The sequence below is a fragment of the Apis cerana genome, linkage group LG13 (assembly GCF_029169275.1).
Source record: "Apis cerana isolate GH-2021 linkage group LG13, AcerK_1.0, whole genome shotgun sequence".
Taxonomy (NCBI): Eukaryota; Metazoa; Arthropoda; class Insecta; order Hymenoptera; family Apidae; genus Apis; species Apis cerana.
In genome coordinates, this window is record NC_083864.1 from 6,815,710 (window position 1) to 6,837,492 (window position 21,783).

General features: G+C 44.1%; 1 protein-coding gene across 1 annotated transcript; it reads right to left on the reverse strand.

The window, feature by feature from the left end:
- Positions 1 to 538: 538 nt before the first annotated feature.
- LOC107996162 (uncharacterized) lies at positions 539 to 21,536 on the reverse strand. The gene is made up of 2 exons (XM_062083952.1): positions 19,793 to 21,536; positions 539 to 810 (listed from the first exon to the last, which is right to left on the reverse strand). The coding sequence occupies exons 1-2, from the start codon at positions 20,075 to 20,077 to the stop codon at positions 778 to 780; spliced, it is 318 nt and encodes a 105-aa protein (XP_061939936.1). The 5' UTR covers positions 20,078 to 21,536; the 3' UTR covers positions 539 to 777.
- Between the last annotated feature and the right edge of the window lie 247 nt (positions 21,537 to 21,783).

Genomic DNA, 21,783 nt, shown 5'->3' on the forward strand with positions numbered 1-21,783 from the left:
TTAACTCTCGGGCCCAGAATTCTTTAAATTTTCGAAAATTTTTGTAAATAAACATTGCAGAATGTAAATAAACAAACCCAGAATGTAAATAAACATTGAAAATGTAAATAAACAAACCAATGTTTGTAAACAAACCGAAAATTTAACTCTCGGGCCCAGAATTCTTTAAATTTTCGAAAATTTTTGTAAATAAACTTACCTTTAAAATACTTACCTTTTAAATACTTACCTTGCCAAAATGTTATGTTTTAATCATTTTTTTTAAACATTTTACTTATTTCTAAAGGACAGATGGGGAATATGGTATGGAATTAGGAGGGTTTAATGGGATATATAGGATAGGTGAATTAGGAGAGATAGAGCAGGATAGATAGATAGGTAAACTTGGATGGATAGAGCAGGATAAATAGGATAGGTAAACTGGGATTGATAGAGCAGGATAGATAAATAGGATAGGTAAACTAGGATGGACAGAGCAAGATAAATAGATAGGATAGGATAGGTTTATATAAATAAAAATAAAAATATACAAAATATATATATATAATAAAATATATATTTTATTTATAAAATATACAATGAAATACATGTGTATTAAATGAATGATAATAAAATCGTAGTGGCAATTACACGCTGTATTCTGTGCATAAGGTGAAATTTGGATGCGGTCATTGTATTTTTCTTGAAATATCGTGGAATATCGTAGAATCCAATAATATGCAATTTCAAGTTTCAAAGTAAGTTCGATGGTCTCTCATCGAATCGATGTAATATAGGCTACAGGGTCGTGAACTTCTCGTTTTGTTCGTACTAAAAAAAAAAAAAAAAAAAAAAAACTAGAAAGAAAAAAAAGGAAATAAGGAGAATGGGAGGAGAAGAAGTGGCAAAACAGCGAAGGTGTTCCGAACAGATGAAACCAATAACAAGTTCAATAATCAAGTTTTATCCTTGCCTCTTTTGTAACTTCGTTATGCGTTCTCATCTTGAAACTTTGAGTTCGATACACGTTGCAAACGTCCATCCAGTCTTTCACGTACATTGAAAATACGTATCCTCTCTTTCTCTATTCCGGAAATATTCCATTCTTTTCCAATATCTTAGTAATATTGGGTATATACCGAATATTTAAAGTCCACGACAAATATAAAAGTTCTGACGATGTTTCGGATAAAATCGATGAATCAATTTGTGATGAATAAACGAAAATGAACGTTCGGTCCTTTTTTGGTACATTTAACAGATTTATAGAAAATACGGTACAGCAAATATATTGCTTACCCAGAATAAAAGATGCTTGGTAGAGCGGTATTCCGGTTGCGCGACTTCTTCGCTCGGCATATGCTCCAATGACGATGATAACGACAACGTCCGTACTTTTGGCCACATGCCTGAATCTTTTCGGGAAAATTCTGGAGTGAACGTGCGCGCGCCAATAAACGAAGACGAATTGATACGATTTCGTGGAAAAGAGACGAAAGGTCGTCGGTATATTTTCGCATAGACAACTTTATCCGATTGGATGGGTATGATGAAACGAATGATCGAAATTCTTGAATGAAATTTCGTTATAAAATGCGAAAAATATAATTTTTTAACGCGAATTTTCACAAGAAATTTTTTCAAGTCTACCGGATAAAACTTTATCTATGTGTATTTTCTTTAGGTTATCCTCAAAAAGTTTATCCCTCGATGTTGTTTTAAAAAATATTGGCAAAAAAACGTTTTCAGCATATTATATTCCATGGTTTATTTACGCAAATTTTCATGGAACCACGTGCGCACGTGCTTGTACGGGACGAGTGAAAGCAAACATTTCACGGAAAGTCGCATGAAAGTGAATTACGAGAAGGAAAACTGGGTAAAACCGAGACGCAGCTCGGTATTTCATAAAAGTACCCGGCTGTTTGTTGAATAATACAGTTGCAAAATACACACTTGGTGCATTTAAATATACTAGCAATTTCACGTATAACCGATTTAAACGAAACCGAGAGAAAAACTTTTTAAATTGCGCGTTTCATAAATTTTTAAAATCCAGAAAATTTTATATGTAGAAACTGTGGGAATATCCATGATTTTGTTATAAAAAAAAACAGAAACTATCAAAAACGAATAAAACTCTGTTTCTTTCAAAAAACTTCTCTTCAAATCCTATTTAAATTATCGTAACTTTAAACAGCTGTATTTCCAAAGTTACGCGAAACTATTACTCGAATTTAATCTCGTTAGAAGCGGGAAATCTTTCTCTTTAAAATACTTTTCTTTTCATACCGATGCGACTTTTGTTTTGCGAGATATCTCTTCTACTTATTCGTCCCAAAATTCGATCTCTCCATTGATCTATCTCAAACTCTAGCTCAAGCTTGGTCAGTGACAGACGCTGAATCATCGTTTTTCTTTTTTTTTTTTTTTTATAACCACCACGCACTTTCAGGAAAAAATGTAGGTCGGACCGTTACCGCCTACATGAATGGCCATTGAGCCAACCTTTGTATTTTAACGCTACGCTTCTCAACCTTTATAACTTCGAAACGCTTAAAGACATTATTGGAATGAAACAAAAAGCATATTCAAGGCCACGCTGCTCTTTATCCATCGATCAAAACGCTTCGAAGAAATATTTCGCGACCCCCTTTTATATTTTTCATTCGCGAAATTTAATTTAATTTCCGTGAATTTTGATCGAGCATACGATAAATTTTTCACGAAAATTTTTGATGCATACTATTTCGTATTATTCGATTGATACAAAATAAGAATGTTAATGAAACGCGCGAATATTTATGCGAAATTGTGCGGGTCGAGTTGTAGGCTTTATTTCGCTGCATGAATAAGGGAATAAATTAATTATTTGGGTATGCAATTTCGCGTTATATAACGGTGGATATATACCATCCCGAAATAAAGGTACAAAGTGTCCGGTGTAATTTTATCTTTCTATCTGAACATCTACATACTTTATTCATTAGCTAGAGAGGGTAGCGTTCTCGCAGGAAGTGGTATAATTTTATACAAACGTCCCGGAATTCCATAAGTGTCAGTTTCATTCCTATTACTTAAAATTTATCACATAACGGACGCGTTCGTATAATTATATACCCTCTATTTTCGACACGAATGAAACGCTTGTTCCCGAAAAATGTTCGATCGAGGAAAAAATATTCAGCCGATAGAAAATTACATACACGTGTACAAATTCCCCAACAAATAACCACAAATACGTTTCTATTCGAAACACCTTTTAAATAACTTTGTTTCTCTTTCAAACTTCCCTCCTCCTTCTTCTTTCAACTCTCTTTCTCTCTTTCTCTCTCACAATCGTACGCGCAATTCCCGTTTTGCGGAACACACCCGCCCAACAAACCACCACCACCACCATCTCTATCCACTTCCACTGTTCCTCGAACACATAGAGGAGAAGACTACAGCGCGGGTTGCTCGCATCGACGTCGCACAATCGCTGACATAGAATCGATGGGGAGCAATTTATATGCTACACCCCCTCCAAAGGGATCCCTCGGGGCGCAAAGGGTTGCATCGTGTCTTTTGATCGAGCGAAGCCATCGACGAGCCGGCCAGTCGGATATTGGACCGCTAACACGGGAATATTGCTTCCGTGCTACGGCGAAAAAAAAAAGAACACAAAAAAAACCCACCCCCGAGATAAGAACGCGCTAATCAATTCCGTGTCCCGTGTCTCCTGCGCTTCGATGCATATTTTAATATTAATTCCCAAGTTTCGAAACGGGGATCGATTGTCGCAAGATTTTGCACCCTCTCTCGAACGTGGAAAGTGGGAGAGCCGATGTGTGGGAGAGGATACGCAGTCCAGAGAACGTTAGTTTCAGGGAACGTTAGCACGAGAACAAAGGTTGCAACGTCCTTTTCCAGGAGGAACGGTGATCAAAGCAAGGAGGATGGAAGGGGACGATATCGAGATAGCGTCGTGGGCGTAATACGGAAATTTCGCCCGAGGGCAGGGGCGTGCGTGGGCCTGGAACGGCTCTGGAAAAGGAACGGACGTCGCAAAAGGTGAGCCCCGCGCGTTCTGGAATTGTCATCAACGAGGATTTCGCCCCGTGGCGTTAAAATATTTTTCCACCGGCTGATTCCTGCCACGGACACGCACGCACCCTGACCACCGCGCTCCTCATTGTCTTCTGTTCCATCGAGAGTCGCGCACAAACCCTCTTTCGAGCGGTTTATTACGGAAGCACGCGTTATTGCTTGTCCGCGTCTGTCTCATTCACGATCGTTATCAACCACTTGCGAAACACTGACGCGGCGATTTCCGAAGTTGATGAGAGAGTTTCGATGAGAAAGGAACGACGCGACGATACGTAACGATCGTACAGCGATTTTTCATTATCCGCTGGCTTTTTTTTATCTTTTTTCTTTTCACGCGCGCCATGTTGCACGTCGATGCACGTTTTCACGGTTTTGTTCTTCGAGGATTTCAATCTCGCCGCGATTCGGTCTTTCATTTGATTTGATTCTATTTCATTTGAATTTTTATTCGTCTTTAATACGGTTCAATATATCCGGGTTGGAGCTATAGGGAATTGTGAATAATCGATGCGCCATTATTGCTTTTTATTAAATTTTGGAATATAATTAGGTTTTTTAAACGATATTTAAAAGTAAAATGTATATGATACGCATCGAATTATCGATTTCGATGTAAATTAAAGTAGAGAATGGCCAATTGTTTCGTACAATTTCAATCGGCAGCTCGAATGAATTGCAATATTTTAAAACGATAAATATAACAATAAAGAGAATTTTACCGAGGCTGTAACGTATCTCAAGATCGAAACAGTATAAATATAACTCTTCAACATTCTGTCAATCAATACCCTGTTCGTTACAAGAATTCGTGGATGGCGCATCGCAGATGCAAATTACACGTTCCAAAGTCGCGTGAAGAGGGGCGATAATTACACGATCATCGCCCCTGTCTCTGCAGAATTGATTGGCGGTTGTTCGGCCGGGCTAATCATTCCCTACGCCCCGAATCAAACTTCCCGGATGAAAGTTCCTGTCGATCCATTGTTGCCGCGCCCGCGCTTCCAACTTTCCCTCCAACGACGAGACGAGAGTCAATTAATTATCGCGCTCATAACGTCGGTGGCTCGTATCCCGTTGATCGGGATCGGTGACGCGTGCCTCGAAATACTCGTTCCCCGGCCGCGGGGATTTCGAATCGACACCGCCCTCCGTGCACGCGTAATTACCGTTCGTTCAACCAGTTCCGCCTGCAATTCCCGTCCATCGTTTCCCGCGTTTCTGCTCGTTGCACTCGCGAAATTCGGAAACGCGGGCGGAGGACGTGCACGCGTGAAATTCGTTTCTAATTGGTGGCAACCGTCGCGTTAAAACGTTCCTTTCCTTTCCGATCGATCGATCGACCCAACACGGGATGGGATCGAATTCGAACTCGTGTCGGATGGAAACGCTCCTTTCGAACACTCGCCGAACAATTGCCTTCAACTTTTCCCCATGAATTAACCGAGGGAAAGGGATAGAGATAGGGGAGGGAGGGGGGCATATAAATATTGGCCCGAGAAATTAATTAACGTTGGTTGGAAAGATTCGTTAGGCGGGATTCGTTGGGGAAGGAGCGCGTTTTCCGCGTTTTAAATTCATCGGATCGGCGGTGAAAGGTGTGAAAGGGTGCTGGCGGGTGTTCATCGGGTTATCGCTTGTTTAACGTGAAACGGAAAGTTGAGCGTTGTCGCGGCGTCAGCTGCGTTGCTTTCGAGAAACGGGGGGAGGGATTGAACAGATTGCCGGTTTAATTAACACCCCCTTCCAAAACCCTGCGAAATCGCGAATTATGCAAGAGGCGAGGTGGATGGCGAGGGAATTGGAAGGGGCGGATGGGGCGAGCTTTCTTTTCTTTCTCGGGGAGTTTCTTATTACATCGTTTCCGACCGCTTTCATCAAGAATTTAAAGTTTCATCCTGGAAACACAGCCTCTCCTAAGACGGCACGACGACTTTTGCTATACTCGAGGTACCTATCTCGTGCTGTGGGGGACGCGTATAAAAAATAAATAAAGCCCTGATGAAACGATGACGTGGATAGAGAGAGAGAGAGAGAGACTGCTCCGCGTTCCATTCATCAAACAGCGCGCAGGTGGTTTGCCGCGAGAAAATCTAGTTATGAGGCGCGGTAATTCAATATTGATACTTTGTTGTAACTTTGATAATCTGGAAAGAGAGATAAATAAAGATAATAAAAATCTCAAATATTTTTCCCAATATTTTCCTGACTTAAAGAGAATTTATTCTCCTCTGAAATAGACGATACGAATGATAAGCAATAAGCAAATAATAAGTATAAGTCAATTGTTTTTTAGATTGAAATAGTCGCAGTTATAGATACGAGTCATCATTTGTCAAAAAGATAGAATAATATCGTCATACTTACATGACCGGCCATTTGTCAGAGTCAAGTAGAACTAGACGCTCGTAGTCGAGGTCAAGTAATTCGCGGTATAAAAGTATTTCGTAATAAGACCGGTGAGGCATGTGATGTAACTCAGCCATTTGTCAGGCAAGTGGAATAAGGGCAAAGGTAAAATTAATTTGCGGTAGTAAAATTATTTGTCACGTAGAAACATTTATTTTTATTTTATACAAATACCAGTATTCTACCGATATTTCTATAAATTCTATCTAATCGAAAGTCCATCGTTTCGTTCGAAAAATATTCGTGAGCAACTCCCCTATCTCACGAATTCAAATACAAAATAGAAGATCCATGCATAATCTACGATCAATTAAATATTCACCCGTTTAGCGTCACACCGAAATCCCAAATACCCCACGCCTCGACCGCTCGACGGTCACACGTCCCAGGTCGCACGATAAAAATTACAAATTCATAATCCAGAATGAATCGAAACGGACGATCCCTTCGAGTCGAGGCCAAAAAAGAAAAAGAATTTCGATACAAGACTCTTTAAAACGGCCGGCCCGTCCACGTGGCAGCTTGCACGAGTGGCGCATCCTCCAAGCTTCGTGCTCTTCCATCGGTACACACATACACACACATACACATACACACACCCTTTACTCCGCATCAGCCGTCCTCCGCCTCTATTTTGCAATACGTGCACGCTGCTTCACGTCAGCACTTGCACCCTGCCGGATGCAAGAACCCTTCTCCCGCACCCTGCATCCTCCACCTCTCCACCTTCCACCTCTCACACCCTTGCCACTCTTCATCTCTCCCTCTCCGCTTCTCCTCTCGTTTTCTCCTCTTTCTCCTCCATACGGCCGACCTCGATGCAGCTGCAGTCACGGGCGTCGCTCCAGCTGCTGCCAGATCCTACGTAGATCGGTTCGATGCTGGCTGCTGCTGGCACCGATGCTGTTACCGGGGGCTCGTTTCGAACTCTCGTCAGGCGAAAACGAAATTGTCCGCCGCGCTCGTCTCCTCGTTTTATCGCCTATGGACGGGTGAGCAGCGACGAGCTGCCATCCACGTTCGACGAAAGCGTATTTTTACAGGAATATCGATGGACGGACACGGGGAATCGGATGTTTCACCTCCCCCGCGTCACCTCTCTTCGACCAGCCAGGGATCGGGGATTAAGCGGCTCGTACGCGATTAAGATCTCGCATGATTCGCAGCGAGGCAACCGAGAAGATTTCGTAGAAATAGCGAAAATCCACGATACTTGTTACCTCATCTACCTTCGAGAGCAGAGCGAATTTTCAGCGTCTAAGTCTTGGTTTCGAGATTGAAAGTTTTCTCGAAAAGGAGGGTATTGAGAAATTTAAGGATGTAAATTTGTACAGAAAGGGGCGGGTTTCGAAGCGTCGTCTTTTGGGTCGTATTCTTGATTTTCCAGGGGAGTGATTAATGATTGCGAAGGATAGGCTCGGGTGCACCGGTGCGAATCGACCGCTCGTCAGGGCGGCATACTCGTTCGGTTATAAATTCCCGAGGAGATGTAATTTTAATGGGACGAAAACATAACGGCCGCGATTAACGAGCCGCCAACCTGCGCCAGAAACGCCTGACGGGAGAATTAATTTTCCGTGTGATTTCATTATTCAAGGAAACTACGAGCGAAACTGATATTTAACGCTCTGTACCATAAGTATCGGTTTTTTCTTCTTCTTCTTCTTCTTGCCATCGATGCTACAATGCTATCCGAAGAAAATGTAAAACACGATCCGATGTTGAATTACGATAACACGGTTACTGAAGCTTGCAAACATTTTCCACGTTTAATTAGAATTATATACGCAAAACTTTTTTTAAAAATTGTAAAACGATCGCTACTCTTATAGATACATTCATTATTGAGCACAACGAACAACTTTCTACTCCTTCTCTTCGATAATTCCATCGATTCAAAGTTTTATTACTCTTTGGATTTCTCGGCAACCATTTCAACTTTATATTACCACCCCTGCATCGACGGAATTTCGAACTATCGTAATTACCATTATCAACGCGTAAAATAGCAACTACCACTGTACACTGCGCATAATCTCCTTTCACAACGATCCTTTCCTTATTAATCCAGCCACACTTTCGACGAGAAACACCAAGTATCCTCTCTTTCAATTCCAAATCCAAACAATTCCCAATTCCTCGTAATCGCGAGACAGTTCCTCCTCCCTTACGCTTCTTCACGCCGAGATAATGCGATAAACTCGTCGCACGAAGCATCAGCTCAACGAATATCCACCCCAGCCTACAATTTGCCAGTTGCCTAACTATTTACTCCATTTCGCTCGAGCGCATTACCCGCGTAATATGGAAACGACTGTCGGGGAATGCGGAGACGCGTAAAAAGAGATTCTCTGATACAGGAATTTCGGGGTAGGGTGTAACAGAGTTCAAGGCCGTTTAACCGTGGCATTCTACTTTACCTCCCTCCCTGCCCGGTTCACCACCGGTTGGATCTCGGTCAAATGGTGTTGCTTGGTTTTCGGGAATGCCGCCTGCAGCAGCCTCACCAGGATAATGGAGTTCTCAAGTTCTCGTAAACGGAGGACAAAACCCGCCCCCGCGGCTCAACTTGGGCTAATGGTGTCGTTTCAAAGCTGCGATATCGATAAGAACGGTTTATAACGAGTATCGACGAGGCCGCGCTAATTAACCGGCGCACTTTACCGAGGGCTTAATAGCACCATCGACCGATCCCGCCCCCTTCCTCCGATCGACGAGGAATTCCTGTTCGAGTGGTTGTTACTGTGCGTGATTGGGCAAATCGAGCGCCTCGGTTTCCGGGGTGGGGAAAAAAGAGAAGAGGAAAAAGGAAAAGGGGGAAATACAGGGAGGGGAACAAAGGGCGCGAACGAAATCGAGAATGAAACATTGTTGTGGCAATTGATGTGGTCGAGATGTGGGAATTAATTTGATTTACAGAGAGGGGGAGAGTGGGCGGGTGAGTGAGAAATTGTTGGATAGGCTCCGTGTAAATAGGATAGTTGCTGCGATCGCTAATGATGTAAGATTATTTCCATTGTCGCGTTCGCGAAAGGGGTATAAAATTGCTTTTGAACGACGCCAACTTTGTTGAAAGGACGCATTGTGCTTCCTGGAAAAATTATAGGATGTACTTTAAACGGTATTTAACTTTAAAATGTTTTTCAGGATTGTTCCATTGTTTCTGTACAACAAGTGAATAAAAATTGTATCGTATTATGAGAAGCCAATAGGCGAAAGAGTGAACGAGCAATACAAAGGTGATTAAAAATATACAATTTCACTCTTTCATACTGTTCATATTTATCGAACCGTGAAACTGTGCAAAATACAATTTCTTTTCAATTCTTTTCTCTTCTTTTTTTTCTTTCTTCCTTTTCTCTCTCTCTCTCTCTCTCTGAAAATAATAAACCGATTCCGAACCGATACGTAAAAATTCTATCTTCGTCCGAAACGTACAATTTCCGGCGAATTTCTCTCATAAAGAGGCGCGTCTTCGATCGCGGCCAATCTTACACGCGACGAATCACAGATGCTTTGATTAAGAATACATGTGGCGGAATACTCGTTTAATAATTCACCGCGAACGAAGTAATTGAATTCGTTGCATTTGTCTTTGAGCGCGAGTCGGCGTTGAATTCCGCGGCGAATTTCGCGAAACAACCTCGCGGAACAAAAGGGGGTGGGTGAGAGCACAACAGCTTTCATCAGCTCTGGCGGGAACGAGCTGATAGCTCTCGACCCCTCGCGAGTATTTCCGGAAACAGTGAATGAAGCTAAGAATATTTCATAACTGGCGCCTGTGTATAACGATAACGCGTATCTACGCAATCTCTATTTTATTATTTCGCTATTTATTCGCTACCTTCGTTGCTCACCTTTTATATCCGTGAGCGTGATATTATGAAGTAACGCGAGGCGTAAGGATGGGTATGAAAAGGGGAGGGGAGGGGAGAAGGCAAGTCATGTAATCAATTTTAATCTCGGCAAACTTCTTGGATAGTTCTTCCCTTTACCCGTTGTTCTTTTTTTTCTTTTCTGTTTCGCATTAAAGGCCGAGGGCAAGGTAATTTCACGATGAAAGGGATTGTTCTAAGCTAAGAAGATTTGCCCTGGAAACAATGAATTTTAGATATCGCGGATCCCTGAATGAAAATTCAGTGAGCTTCGATTTGAAGAAGTATCGAGGTAGCGAGAGAAGAAGGGCGGTAGAAGGATGAATGGACGCCTGTTTCGATTTAAGGAAGTAGCGAGAGAAGGATGGGAGGAAGAAGGGAACGAACGAAAAATTTAACGCGTGTCTTAATTTTAAAAAGTATCGATTTATCGTTTAAGCGAGTAAGAAAGGAAGGAAGAAAGATTTCACGCGTCTCAATTTTAAAAAGGACGGAGAGAGACGGAGGACAAAATGACGGAGAAAGAAGAAGATTCGAAAAGATGATATCGAGCGGAAAGAGCGTCGTATATATCTCGAGTGTACCGCGAGCTTTCGAGAAACACTGGCACTTGGAGTGGGAAATTTATCCGCGTCATCTTACGCAATCGAAAGGTTCGATCCCCCTTCAAATTTCGTAATCGGGAGCAATGATACATTCGAGACGAGATAGGATTCCAGTGCCGCGAAACGATATCCGATTCCGGCCTCCTCTGCTTCCTAGGCCCGATTTAAGGAATGGAGAGAATTGCTCCGTGCGAATATCGAGCAGCCTCCCTCCATGTAACATCTGCTGTGTTCGGCGAATAAAAAGGCACGGTGTAACGTCGGAAACGAAACACACCGATGGACCGGAACGAGTTTCGTGGAACGAGAGCGAATCCGAATAAGAAGAATAGGAAATGAATGGGGAAAGGAGCGGGGCTGGGAAAGGAGGGGAAAAGGAGTGGGGAGGGGTGAAAGATGGGGAGAATCGTCTAGAGGCCTCCTGGTGGAACAGAAAACACGGATGCTGCATTTACGCCGGGAATATTCCTGGGTAACGGTGCATTCCTGGCAAGCGTAGGTTGGAGGAGTCGGAGCAGGGGCGAGAGGCAGAGAAAGGATGGAAGTCGAAGGTGGGACACCGGATCAGAGAGGAGAGGGAGGGGTGTGGAAGGATAGATACGATACCGGTCTACGGCAGCTTGCTGGCAGCTATATCAGGTTACGCTCTAGCGCCCATCCAACGCCCATCCTCCTCCACCACCCCATTCGACCCATCCGACCAACCTAGGCGGCTCCCTCCCGCCTTCATTCCGCTCACTCTTTCACCGCCACCCTCTTCGCTCTTCCTCTCTCTCTCTCTCTCCCTCTCTGCTCCTTTTCACGGCTTTATCTCCCCGTCTTCCTTCCATCTCCTCGTTTTCTATTTATGCCACTTCTTCTCGCTCTCCTCTCACTCCCTTTTGCCTTTATGTCACCCAGACCTCGACATTATCGCGGCACACTGCATACTGCTAACGCCCACGACTATAGGATTGGTGGTATTATGGCCGATACGGCGGGGAATGCCCGCGTGGATTTTGATTCCGACTCGATGCGCGATGGATGGGCGTCAATATTGGTAGACCGGGTCGATTCGTTGAAATGGAGATTGAGTTTTTCAAAGTAGTAGATTCTTTTTTTTCTTTTTTTTTCAACGACTGATGGAGATTGGTGGTTAAGGTCGAGTCTGAGCGACGAGTTTTACTAGCACTTGAGACGAAATTATAAATTCACGAATGAAAATGAAAAGTAAAATTAATGGAATACGATTTGTACGAGTCGCGATTTTTGTATTCGTTCTCCTTCCATTTTTCGTGCAATAAATATTTATTCTTGGTTGTTAAAAATGTTATTTCCTATCCCCTAACTTTCATAATCTTATATTATATTAGATTGGGCGCGTACGAAATATCGTTTCTATAAAATTCACGAACCGTATGTATAATCCGTTGTATAAATTTCGCCCCGTTCATCAATAGTTATCATGATATGAGTTGAGAAATAAATTTTTCGTAAAATATCTTCGAAAAAGTTAGAAAAAAAAAAAAGAAAAGGAGAAAAGAAAATTATTTGATTAAAAGAAACGTTTCACGTGCATCCTAATATCCATATCTAATATCATCCCTCGTACCGATTTACCATCGATTTAAAGTTACATCCATTCGGTCAAATATCACTCTATATTCCCCCAAGAGGAGGAAAAGGGGTCGTAAGGTCGAAGACAGATTAATCGTCACGGATAAAATCGCCGACCCCCATAAGTCCCGGGAGAAAGTTCCACCGAATCCTCTCTACTCGGGAAAAACCTGCCATCATCTTCTTCTCCTCGAGTCGAATCCATGGATATCCATCTCGATTCAACTTCGAAATTGCTCCCCTTTGATTTCTCGGCGCAACGACTTATTACCAGCCGGCTTTGATAAAACCGCCCAAACTTTCCTCTCTCCTCCGATAATTCCAAACCGCGATAACCGTCACGTGACGCGCAATGTCGCCAACTCTTCCAACGAATTGATGCTCAAAAAGCTTCGACCTTTCCAAGATCCACGAGGAACGGATGGGAGATACCGGAGGAATAATCACCACCTGTCACGGATCCGTTGCTCTCTCTTCGACTTTGCCTTCTCTTTTTTCCTTTCTCTCTCTCTCTTTTCTCTTCTTCTTTCTCTTCCACGGACTCGTTTCCGGCGCTGTAATCACGGAAACGGGATTTGAAATTCGAGTTCCCCACTAATGGCCGGTGACACCCGTCCACAGATCGCAACGGTAATCGGATCGACGTGGCTCGTTCGAAACCGTTCCTTCTCGTTCCATTTACATTCGTTTTTCCAGCGCGAAGGAAGGCGTCGTATCCGTCGCCCTTTCTCCCGACACCGTGACAGAAAACGAAACAAGGTCGCCTCGACGGGTCTTTTGCCAACGCTCGAAAGCGATTTCCCCTCCCTACCTCCGACCAATTTTCCCAATTTTCCTTCGTTATCCTGCGTAACCATCCCTCTGTGTTTCTGCACGAGTGTTTCTGTTTCCGGTCCTCGATTAACCGCGAAAATTTAATCCGGCTCGAGCGATTGCCTGTTATCCCGATTGCACGCGCGAGTAAAACGTCTAACGTCGGAACGTTGTTTAGTCGGAAAATTGCTCTTAATGGCGCGGCTGTGTTCGCGGGGAAGCTCGTCGTTTGTTTCTGTCCCTCGCCGATTAATTTTAATCAGCTTAAACCCATTAGAAAGCGGAATCAGTGGAGGCAATTTTTCAAGAGATATACATTTTATATATACGTGTGTATATAAACAAATTCCACGTAAAGCGTGCAAGTAGCGCGAGCTTCCCACATCAAGGGAAGCACATTAGTTTGCTCTCAAACAAACGTCGAGCTAGGTCTGATTGCTTGCTCGAAATGTATGCACGTTATAACTGATTTGTGCCCGTGTTCAAACCCGAGTTTCGTCTCTTGTTGTTTGAACGTCAATTTCTAAACGGTTCGAGTATCGATTCGACGGAATTTCCGTCTCGATCGATTGAAACTGCGTATCGACGGGAGCACGGGTGAATTTTCTTATTCCTTCGAGCATAATAATAAATAAATAGAACGTTACGACTCGTAAATGGTAGAAAAAAAATCTTCCTTTTCCGACGTAAATTTATAGGCACAGACATTTCAAAAAAACGATACACAAAAAGGCTTTCCTTCCCCCTACTCGGGAAACAAAAGCGAGAAATCTGCGTTCATTAATCACGCAGATCTAAATCTTTCGCGTTACTCGTATTTCCACTTCCAATAAATCCCTGCGGACGAAGTTTAATAATTTGTCATCCTTTGTCACGGACTTGTTCCACCGGTCGAAATATTCAACGCGAAGACGAGCGAAGGGAGACAGGGGAATATTTTTCCAACTCGAGATCGAGCTTCTTCTTCTCAAACCCGCCCGTGATTAAATCTCAATCGAGATGGTTGGAGAGAGAGAGAGAGAGAGATGGAGAGAGACAAGCGGCGAAGTAAATCGATGCATTAATTAATTACAAGGCGGAGAGACAAATCTGACGGAACAGTAGGGAGGGATCATATTCCCGCCACCAGTGACGGACACACCACACAGCTGTCCCTCGTGTTACCTCGAAATTGTGCTGGCCTGTGTGAATCTGTCCGCGGATCGGGTGATTTCCAGTTGATTCGCGTGCAACGCCCCGACAGCGTGGATGCCACCTGTCTTCTCTAACGAGTCGTGCTGCTTCCACCTCCACACACACACACACGCACACACGTTGCGCGCACACGTATCGCTGATTCCCGGTGTAATTGATCATTATGGTCTTAACCATGGGGAACGCGGACTTTTCGTCGCTCGATGAGCATTCACGAGTGACGTTTAGTGGAGGGTGCTCGTTATATCCACGAGGGTGACGTTTTATTTTGATATATGACGGGATCCTAAAACGCGTCGTAATTTTATTTTGATCTGGCTTTTGAGTTTTGAGAGCGAGGCCATTTATCAATTATACGAATACATGGATATATTTATATACCGTGTGTGTATGGTAAAAGATAACACGTTTTTGTTTATATGTGTACGTTTTTGCGGGGAGTGAAGAGAAGAAAGAAGAGAAAAAATTAATATGAAACCGATGATACGAATGCGATATACGTCATATAGATTTAAATTTAATCGAGGTCTTGTGTATTTTAATTTAAAAATTTTGATCGAGGGATAAAAAAGGAAAGAAAGAGGGCGGGAGGAACGCGAAAGCTCGTTAATGTCCCTTATGGGAAGTTAAGTGGAAAGTGCGCGTTGAGAGCTGTCGAGGAAGCTTTCCATCAGCGGTGGAGATGGACGACAAGGAAATAAAAGAAAGGATCTCACTTGAACGGGCAATCACGTCCCCCCAAACAAATAAAGACAGTGATGGATATATCCACTCGATCTATCGTATGAAAAACCAACTTCCTCGGATATATCCACTCCCGCCGCTTAAAGAGTTAATTCAAGTATCCTTCAGGGAGAATTTCCTCCGTGGCCGAGTGTCGTTCAACGTCGAAACACAAACATAAATTGCAGAGAGGAAAAGGAATCGACCGATTCAATTGCCAGACCCAGGATCTCGTAGGGACTCGTATTTTTCTTTCACCCCAACTTCGAACCTCCCCTCCCTCCGATACGAGATTCCGGGATTTCAAGATCCACAGGAATCGAAATCGTGGACGAATCGAACGTGGGAAACGGTTCATAATCACGGGTGGCGCGTGTAAATTCGCGGAAATAAATCGAGACGATTGGATTTATTTAGGGAAACGTATACCTGTGAAAGCCTTCGCGCAGAATTAAACCGTTCCAACTTTTTTAAGTTACGCGCTTACGTAGTATCGTTTCCGCCATGGACGTTCGCGTTGCAAATTTTTCGCTCGGCCGGGTCCAATTAAAAAAATATATACACCCATCTACCGTCCCTCGGGCCAGAGAAATTTTGTGTCGGGGCTCGGATTTCCTGGAAATTATTGCGATCGAGCAACCGTGACTGGAATTTCGGGAAACACCCTGTATGTACCTGTACACGAAGCGCAGACTCGCGTGTCTATCTACACCTATTTATGTATACAGCTATGTGCGGTGTGTATATGCGCTCGTGTATGGAAGGAAGCGCGAGCGTGGAACGGTAGTCGGGCGCGTTCTCCACGCATGATGAGGAACGAACGGAATCATAAATGTCCTGCTCTCTGCACTCTGGTGTGACACGGTTGCGGGAACGCAAGCGAGTCATGACATCGCGAGGAGATATCTGTAGATAGGCTGGACGAGGGAATGAAAAGGGAGGATCGGGTTCGACGCGGCGGAGAAATTTATGCCGTCCTCGCGATGGGATTTGACGGCGTAGACGGCGTGGATTTTCAACGTCAAAATCTTTACTTCGATCTCCATTCTCGAATAATGCTCCTTCGTCTTCTCCTTTCTTCCCTCCATCGCCCTTTTGCGGCGTATCTTCTTTTCCCTTCTTTTCTTCCCCTCCCCTCGTCTCGATCCTCGCATTCTTCGTTTCGCGAATACGAAGATCAAGTTTTCGAGTGCATCGCGTCGCGTCACTTTCTCCCAAGGTACTTGGCAAACATGGTCAACTATGGAGGAGGAAGAGGAAGAGATTGGCCTACTTTACATTTCACGCTCCATCTCCGCCAGTGTCCCGTATCTCGGCTCCTCTAACCGAATACATATATATGCACGTCCATCACCCGTGCACCGAGATAGCGTTAACAAGCTTTATATAAGCAATGGCCCAGAGACCGATCTGCTTGCCTCCCGAACATCAAAGGGATCTGTGCTTCCTGCTCCGTGCGCCCGTCCATAGACGGAGCGCCACGTCAAGGGCCCCGAATCGAGTTCAAGGAACCGGCTCTCACGCTAACCGATAATGGTGCGAGGGGAGATTAAAGCACAAGAGAGAAAGAGGAGCCCTTTCGATTCGGCAACACTTGTCGTGGAATAATTCCACGTCGGTGGGGAAGGAGGGGCGATGTTTCTGACCGACAATCAGCCCTGTTAGAGAGGCCGATGATCACGAGGGGTCGTCTTCGTTGCCGGTACCGGTGAAAATCGCTACCAATCCTGTTCACCACCCATTCAAAGAGAGGGAACTTTCCAAGTTGTGGTTATCGGCGACCGATCGATCCTCGCCGTAACACTGTGTGTACACCCTTTCCCGTGGATAGCCATGGGTAAGCTTTGCCTTGGCCTGCAACACACACTCGGCCTGCCCATCACCACCGCCGCCACCACCACCACCACCAGCCCCGTTAAACCTTCCCACTCTTATCCTCGCCCCACGAGAATTCTCCCGGTTCGACCTATCTATCTCCGTTCGCCCAGAGGGACAATGGAAGCCTTCGCTCCCCGGGGAATATCAGAGGATAGGAGTGGTGCTGATGCTTCTCCGGCCAGTCGCCGATGTAGCCACCCCGACCATTGGCCGGCGGTGAGAGAGCACTTCCTGTTAGCCTCGACCCTCGTCCGCAACCAGCCGCAGGCCGCAAGCCTCGGCTCCTGCGAGCCGTAACCTCTAACCTCGTGCTGCTCGCCCTGACCTCCCGCCGACAGCGTAATTGTTTAGAAACCCCTTGATCTGTAATTTCAGCGCCCGGTCTCCTCTCTACACGAAACATCGTTAACACCGTCCTCTCGCCCCTTTACTCTCCCCTATCATCCTCCTCCTTCTAGCTAGCTTCTTGCACACGCGATGTGCCCTTTCTCTCTATCCTTCCCGCAACTCGTTCTTTACTTTCTCGCCCTTTTCCTTTCTCTCTCTCTCTCTCTCTGTCTCTCTTGGCACGGGCCACGGTAGTCGATATCTCGCGCATGCACCGCCGTGTATCGTCTTTCGTGGATTCGTCGGACGGACGAAAGTTTGGAAAGTTTGTCGGTTTCGCCACGACGAGGGGCGAAAAACCAATGAGTTGTCGCGCGATGGATCGCGTTTAATCCTATCCCCCTTTCCTCTCGGAGTTGAGCTCTGCCGACACGAGTGGTGGCCAAGTAGTATTGAACGATAATGGCCAGACCGGAGTTATTCTGAGAGGATGAAAAATCTTTCTTTTTTTTGGGGGGAAATATTCGAGCTTTAAGCTCTCCAATCGATACAATTATCCAACGATTCTTAATTTTTTTCTCAACTGGAATTATCGTTATTATATATCGATATCGAAGAATAAATTTTTGGGAGAAACGATTCGTCTCTCAAATCATTCTTAAAAATATAATTCACGTGGATTGGGTATAGCCAAAGTAGATTTGTGGTTATGATTATTTTGTTCTCGGTATCTATTCAAAAATGCGAAACGCTCTCCCCACGGAAACCCGAGGAAAAATTCGTTCCACAAGTTTGGAACGATGCACGAACGTTTCATTTCTTTCTTCCCAGAAAGAATGGCGGAGAATGCGTCCCTCTCTTGTGTTGCGTGACAAAGGATTCTTTCGGGCCGTGTACAAGGATTTATGAATGCAGATGATCGAAGGCCATTTCAAATCTCTTTGTAGACGGGTACGCGCGTTCCCCACGACCATCGAGCTTTTACCTCCGCTTACCCACGCCAACTTTTCCCCCTTTTACGAGAGCATTCGTGTAACCGTGTACGCGTCTAATTCGCCTCATCAGTATGTATAACGTTGCCTCGCAACAAAAGGATTTAAATACAGAGTTCAATTACAATCTCGTAAGTCTTGCACTCGTTCGAAGGTCTCTCGATATGGAGGAAGGAAATGGGAAGGAATGGAGAAGACGTATGATTTAATCCGAGAGAAAAAGGAAACGTTTTTTTTGCAAATTTCGTAAATAACCAGTCCGTTTTTTAACCATTCGCTAAATGCTTTTAATGAATCGATATTAATTTCATCGAACGATGATTGTGGAACGTGGAACAATATTTTACGTGGAGGGAGAGAGAGAGAAGAGAGAAGGAGAGGGAGAAAGAGAAGAGGGGAGGGGAGAGGGAGATGTGAAAATATTCCAAAGTTATTTTGCAGTTACTGAAAATTATCGGTCGAAATTTTTTATAAACCGCGTTGCTCTTATCGAGCGGAGCGGAGCGGAATATAAAATAATTCGTGAAATATCATAAGAGTATCGGCAAATATTCATCAGGATCGTGCATAAGATATGAAATTGTGTCTGGTAAATATTTGAATGGAATTAATTACGCAAGCACGCTTCGGAGCGGATATTATTGGAACAGCAAAAAACAATTTTAACTGGCAAACAAGGTCAGAATGGGATAAATATTTGAATCCGATACACTTTTTAAACATTTTTATATGCTGGAATTATCCTATCATTCTCCACCTACCTACAATTCCAAATATTCTCTGTCTATATAATCTTCGTATAAATGTTTCCCTATTAATTCTCTACACGAGAATCTTGACACCTATCGGTTAAAAACAACATCCTCGATCAAAGGAAATTTTATCTAAATTTCATAAATAAACACCGAACAGAAATCTAATTTATCGAATCTAATTTCGAGACGAGAGCAAAAAGCAAAAAATCCTCTGCATACAATTTAGATAATTCAATCTCTTCTTTCAAGAGATGCTCAAAACGCGAGAAAACTAATTTGCCAACTTTAATCTAAGCGAAATCAAAATTGTCTGCACGAGGTTACGAAATTTATTAATTGGAAAAATATTCTACCCGACCAACTAAAATTTCCCCTATCTCTCGAAATCTCTCGAAAACTCTCATCATTTAAATCGACGTATAGAATCTTTCTAATTTATCCGAAATCTCGAGAATCTCTTCCCCTACCGATTAGCTCTATTCTAAAAATCCCATCGAGGAATCGATCGACTTTATATCGATTAATAACGATAATAAGAATATATTTGAAATGCTACTCACGATCTCCTCCAGCTTCGAGCAGCCTTTCCTCGCCGTGCAGGCCAAGGCGACGATCACTCCGCCGCCGAACATGACCAGGAGGAACACCGCCAACTTCCATCCGTGATCTCTCTGCGGAATGAGCTTCTTGGCGCTGGCCAACTTGGCAACTTCCGTCGTCGAGACGCCGAGGCGCGACGCCTTAACCAGAATCGTCCTGAGCCTCTTGCTCGCCTTCTCGCACGCCATTTTCGCCGGGTTGCTCCTCGACGTCGATCTCGACGATTTCACGTGCACTTGATCCATCCCTCGTGATTCAGATAACGCGTGACAATTAAGAACGAACGTGACACTCGCGCATCACCGATTACCAAAAAGTATAATCTTCTTTCTATTTAATACGACCAATATATATTAAAAAAATCGCGTACGATTGTGTAAAAATTTCTACAAACTCTCGTTCCTTTACAAAATTAAAAACAAAATTGAATCTATCTTTTCTTTAGATCTAGTTATTATAAAATATTATATACCTCTAATTCGTTTCTTCTTCTTTTTTCTTTTTACGTATAAATACGACAAAATTGCTCGAAACAGGCAGAAGCGTTCACGAAGCGAAGCATCACAGAGAAGAGTGTTCACTTCGTATATATTATAAGATCCATCCAAAAATATAGTGTCGACGAGGTGAGGGTTCAGGATAGGTTTACGAGATCACCCAACGGTTCAACACCGCCCGTGACCGAGTATATTCTTCGAGGGATCGTTCCTCGAAGAAACGTTCCTCTCTCGTCTGTCACGTGGAATACAGTTGGAAGCGTGGAAAGTGGCCGGCGTAGCACGTTTCCTGGTTAGAAACCGGTGATCCTCGTCGACGGCTTTACGTACGGCTCACGTAGATGGACACTTGTGTGCCGGTTTTACGAGATTATACCGTCCAATGGTGTGCAGATATATCGCGGCCGGCTTCCCTCTCGCTCTTTATCCCTCCGTCGTCCCCCATAAGCCGTTATATTTTTACGATGGAAGGAACGGCATCGTGGAAGGGATGGAAATCGGTCAAGATACGACCGAAAGATGAGGTAATCCAAACGAAAGTGAACGAACCGTGTCGCTTTTGTCTTTACCGTTTCCACACTACTACTACTACTGCTGCCGCTGCTGCTGCACACACTCTCTCGACACACTTTCCAACAACAAAAATTCACCTCGTTCTCTCGATCGACTCGAAATGGTTATTCTCACGGGTCGGGCGGGGCGCAAAAGAGGCACGATACTATCTCGTTCGATCGGTTATCGTTACCTCGACGTCCAATTCCAACGGCTTAACACACCCTTCCCTTGGTTTCAACTTGGTGCGCATTGATCGGGCAACCGGGATTAAGACGATCGAGGAGACGCGGTAATGAAAGGTACTTCGAGCCTGTCCAACACCGTGCTCTTTTTCTCGATGATGAGAGGGGTTCGTGATAACCCGAGGATCTTCACCTTCCTCATATTTATTCGACGATTCCTCGATAGAATTTTACTCTTCCCTCCTTCATAGCGGCGGGGTTTAAGAAAGTGGTTTAAGAAAGGATTCCGATATTTTATTATCCCTCGAGCTTTCCCGTGAATCGCATCCTCTCACGGTTTTCCGGTAAGGGAGGTGGATACGCTTCGTTTCACGCTCCGCTCGGCAACGCTCGCCTCACGGGATGGAACTCTAATGGGGCGGCGATTTCTCGCATCCCTGGAGCACGTGTGTCGTTTCACCACGGTCTCACCTGGAAACAAAAATATCCGTCAGGGTATATCGTGGCCGTTGCTTCGGTGCATCGTGAAACCTTAATTGCGGGATCCCTCTGATCGCCGGGGAAAATTGTTGCTCCGCTCCTTGTGGATTGTTTCGAATTACTTTAATTGCGCGAAAGAGAGAGAGAGAGAGAAAAGGAGAAAAAAGGCGGGAAAAAGTTCGACGCGATGGGAAAATAAGGTAAATTTTAGAGAGAGGTGGAACGTAAGTGTAAATA

Excerpts from the sequence above, each read along its gene's own strand:
- LOC107996162 (XM_062083952.1), bottom strand. The coding sequence starts at position 20,077 with ATGGATCAAGTGCACGTGAAATCGTCGAGATCGACGTCGAGGAGCAAC. Across the intron at positions 811-19,792 it reads GCTCGAAGCTGGAGGAGATC|TACGAACAAAACGAGAAGTT; the intron begins GTGAGTAGCATT and ends TTTTTTTTTTAG.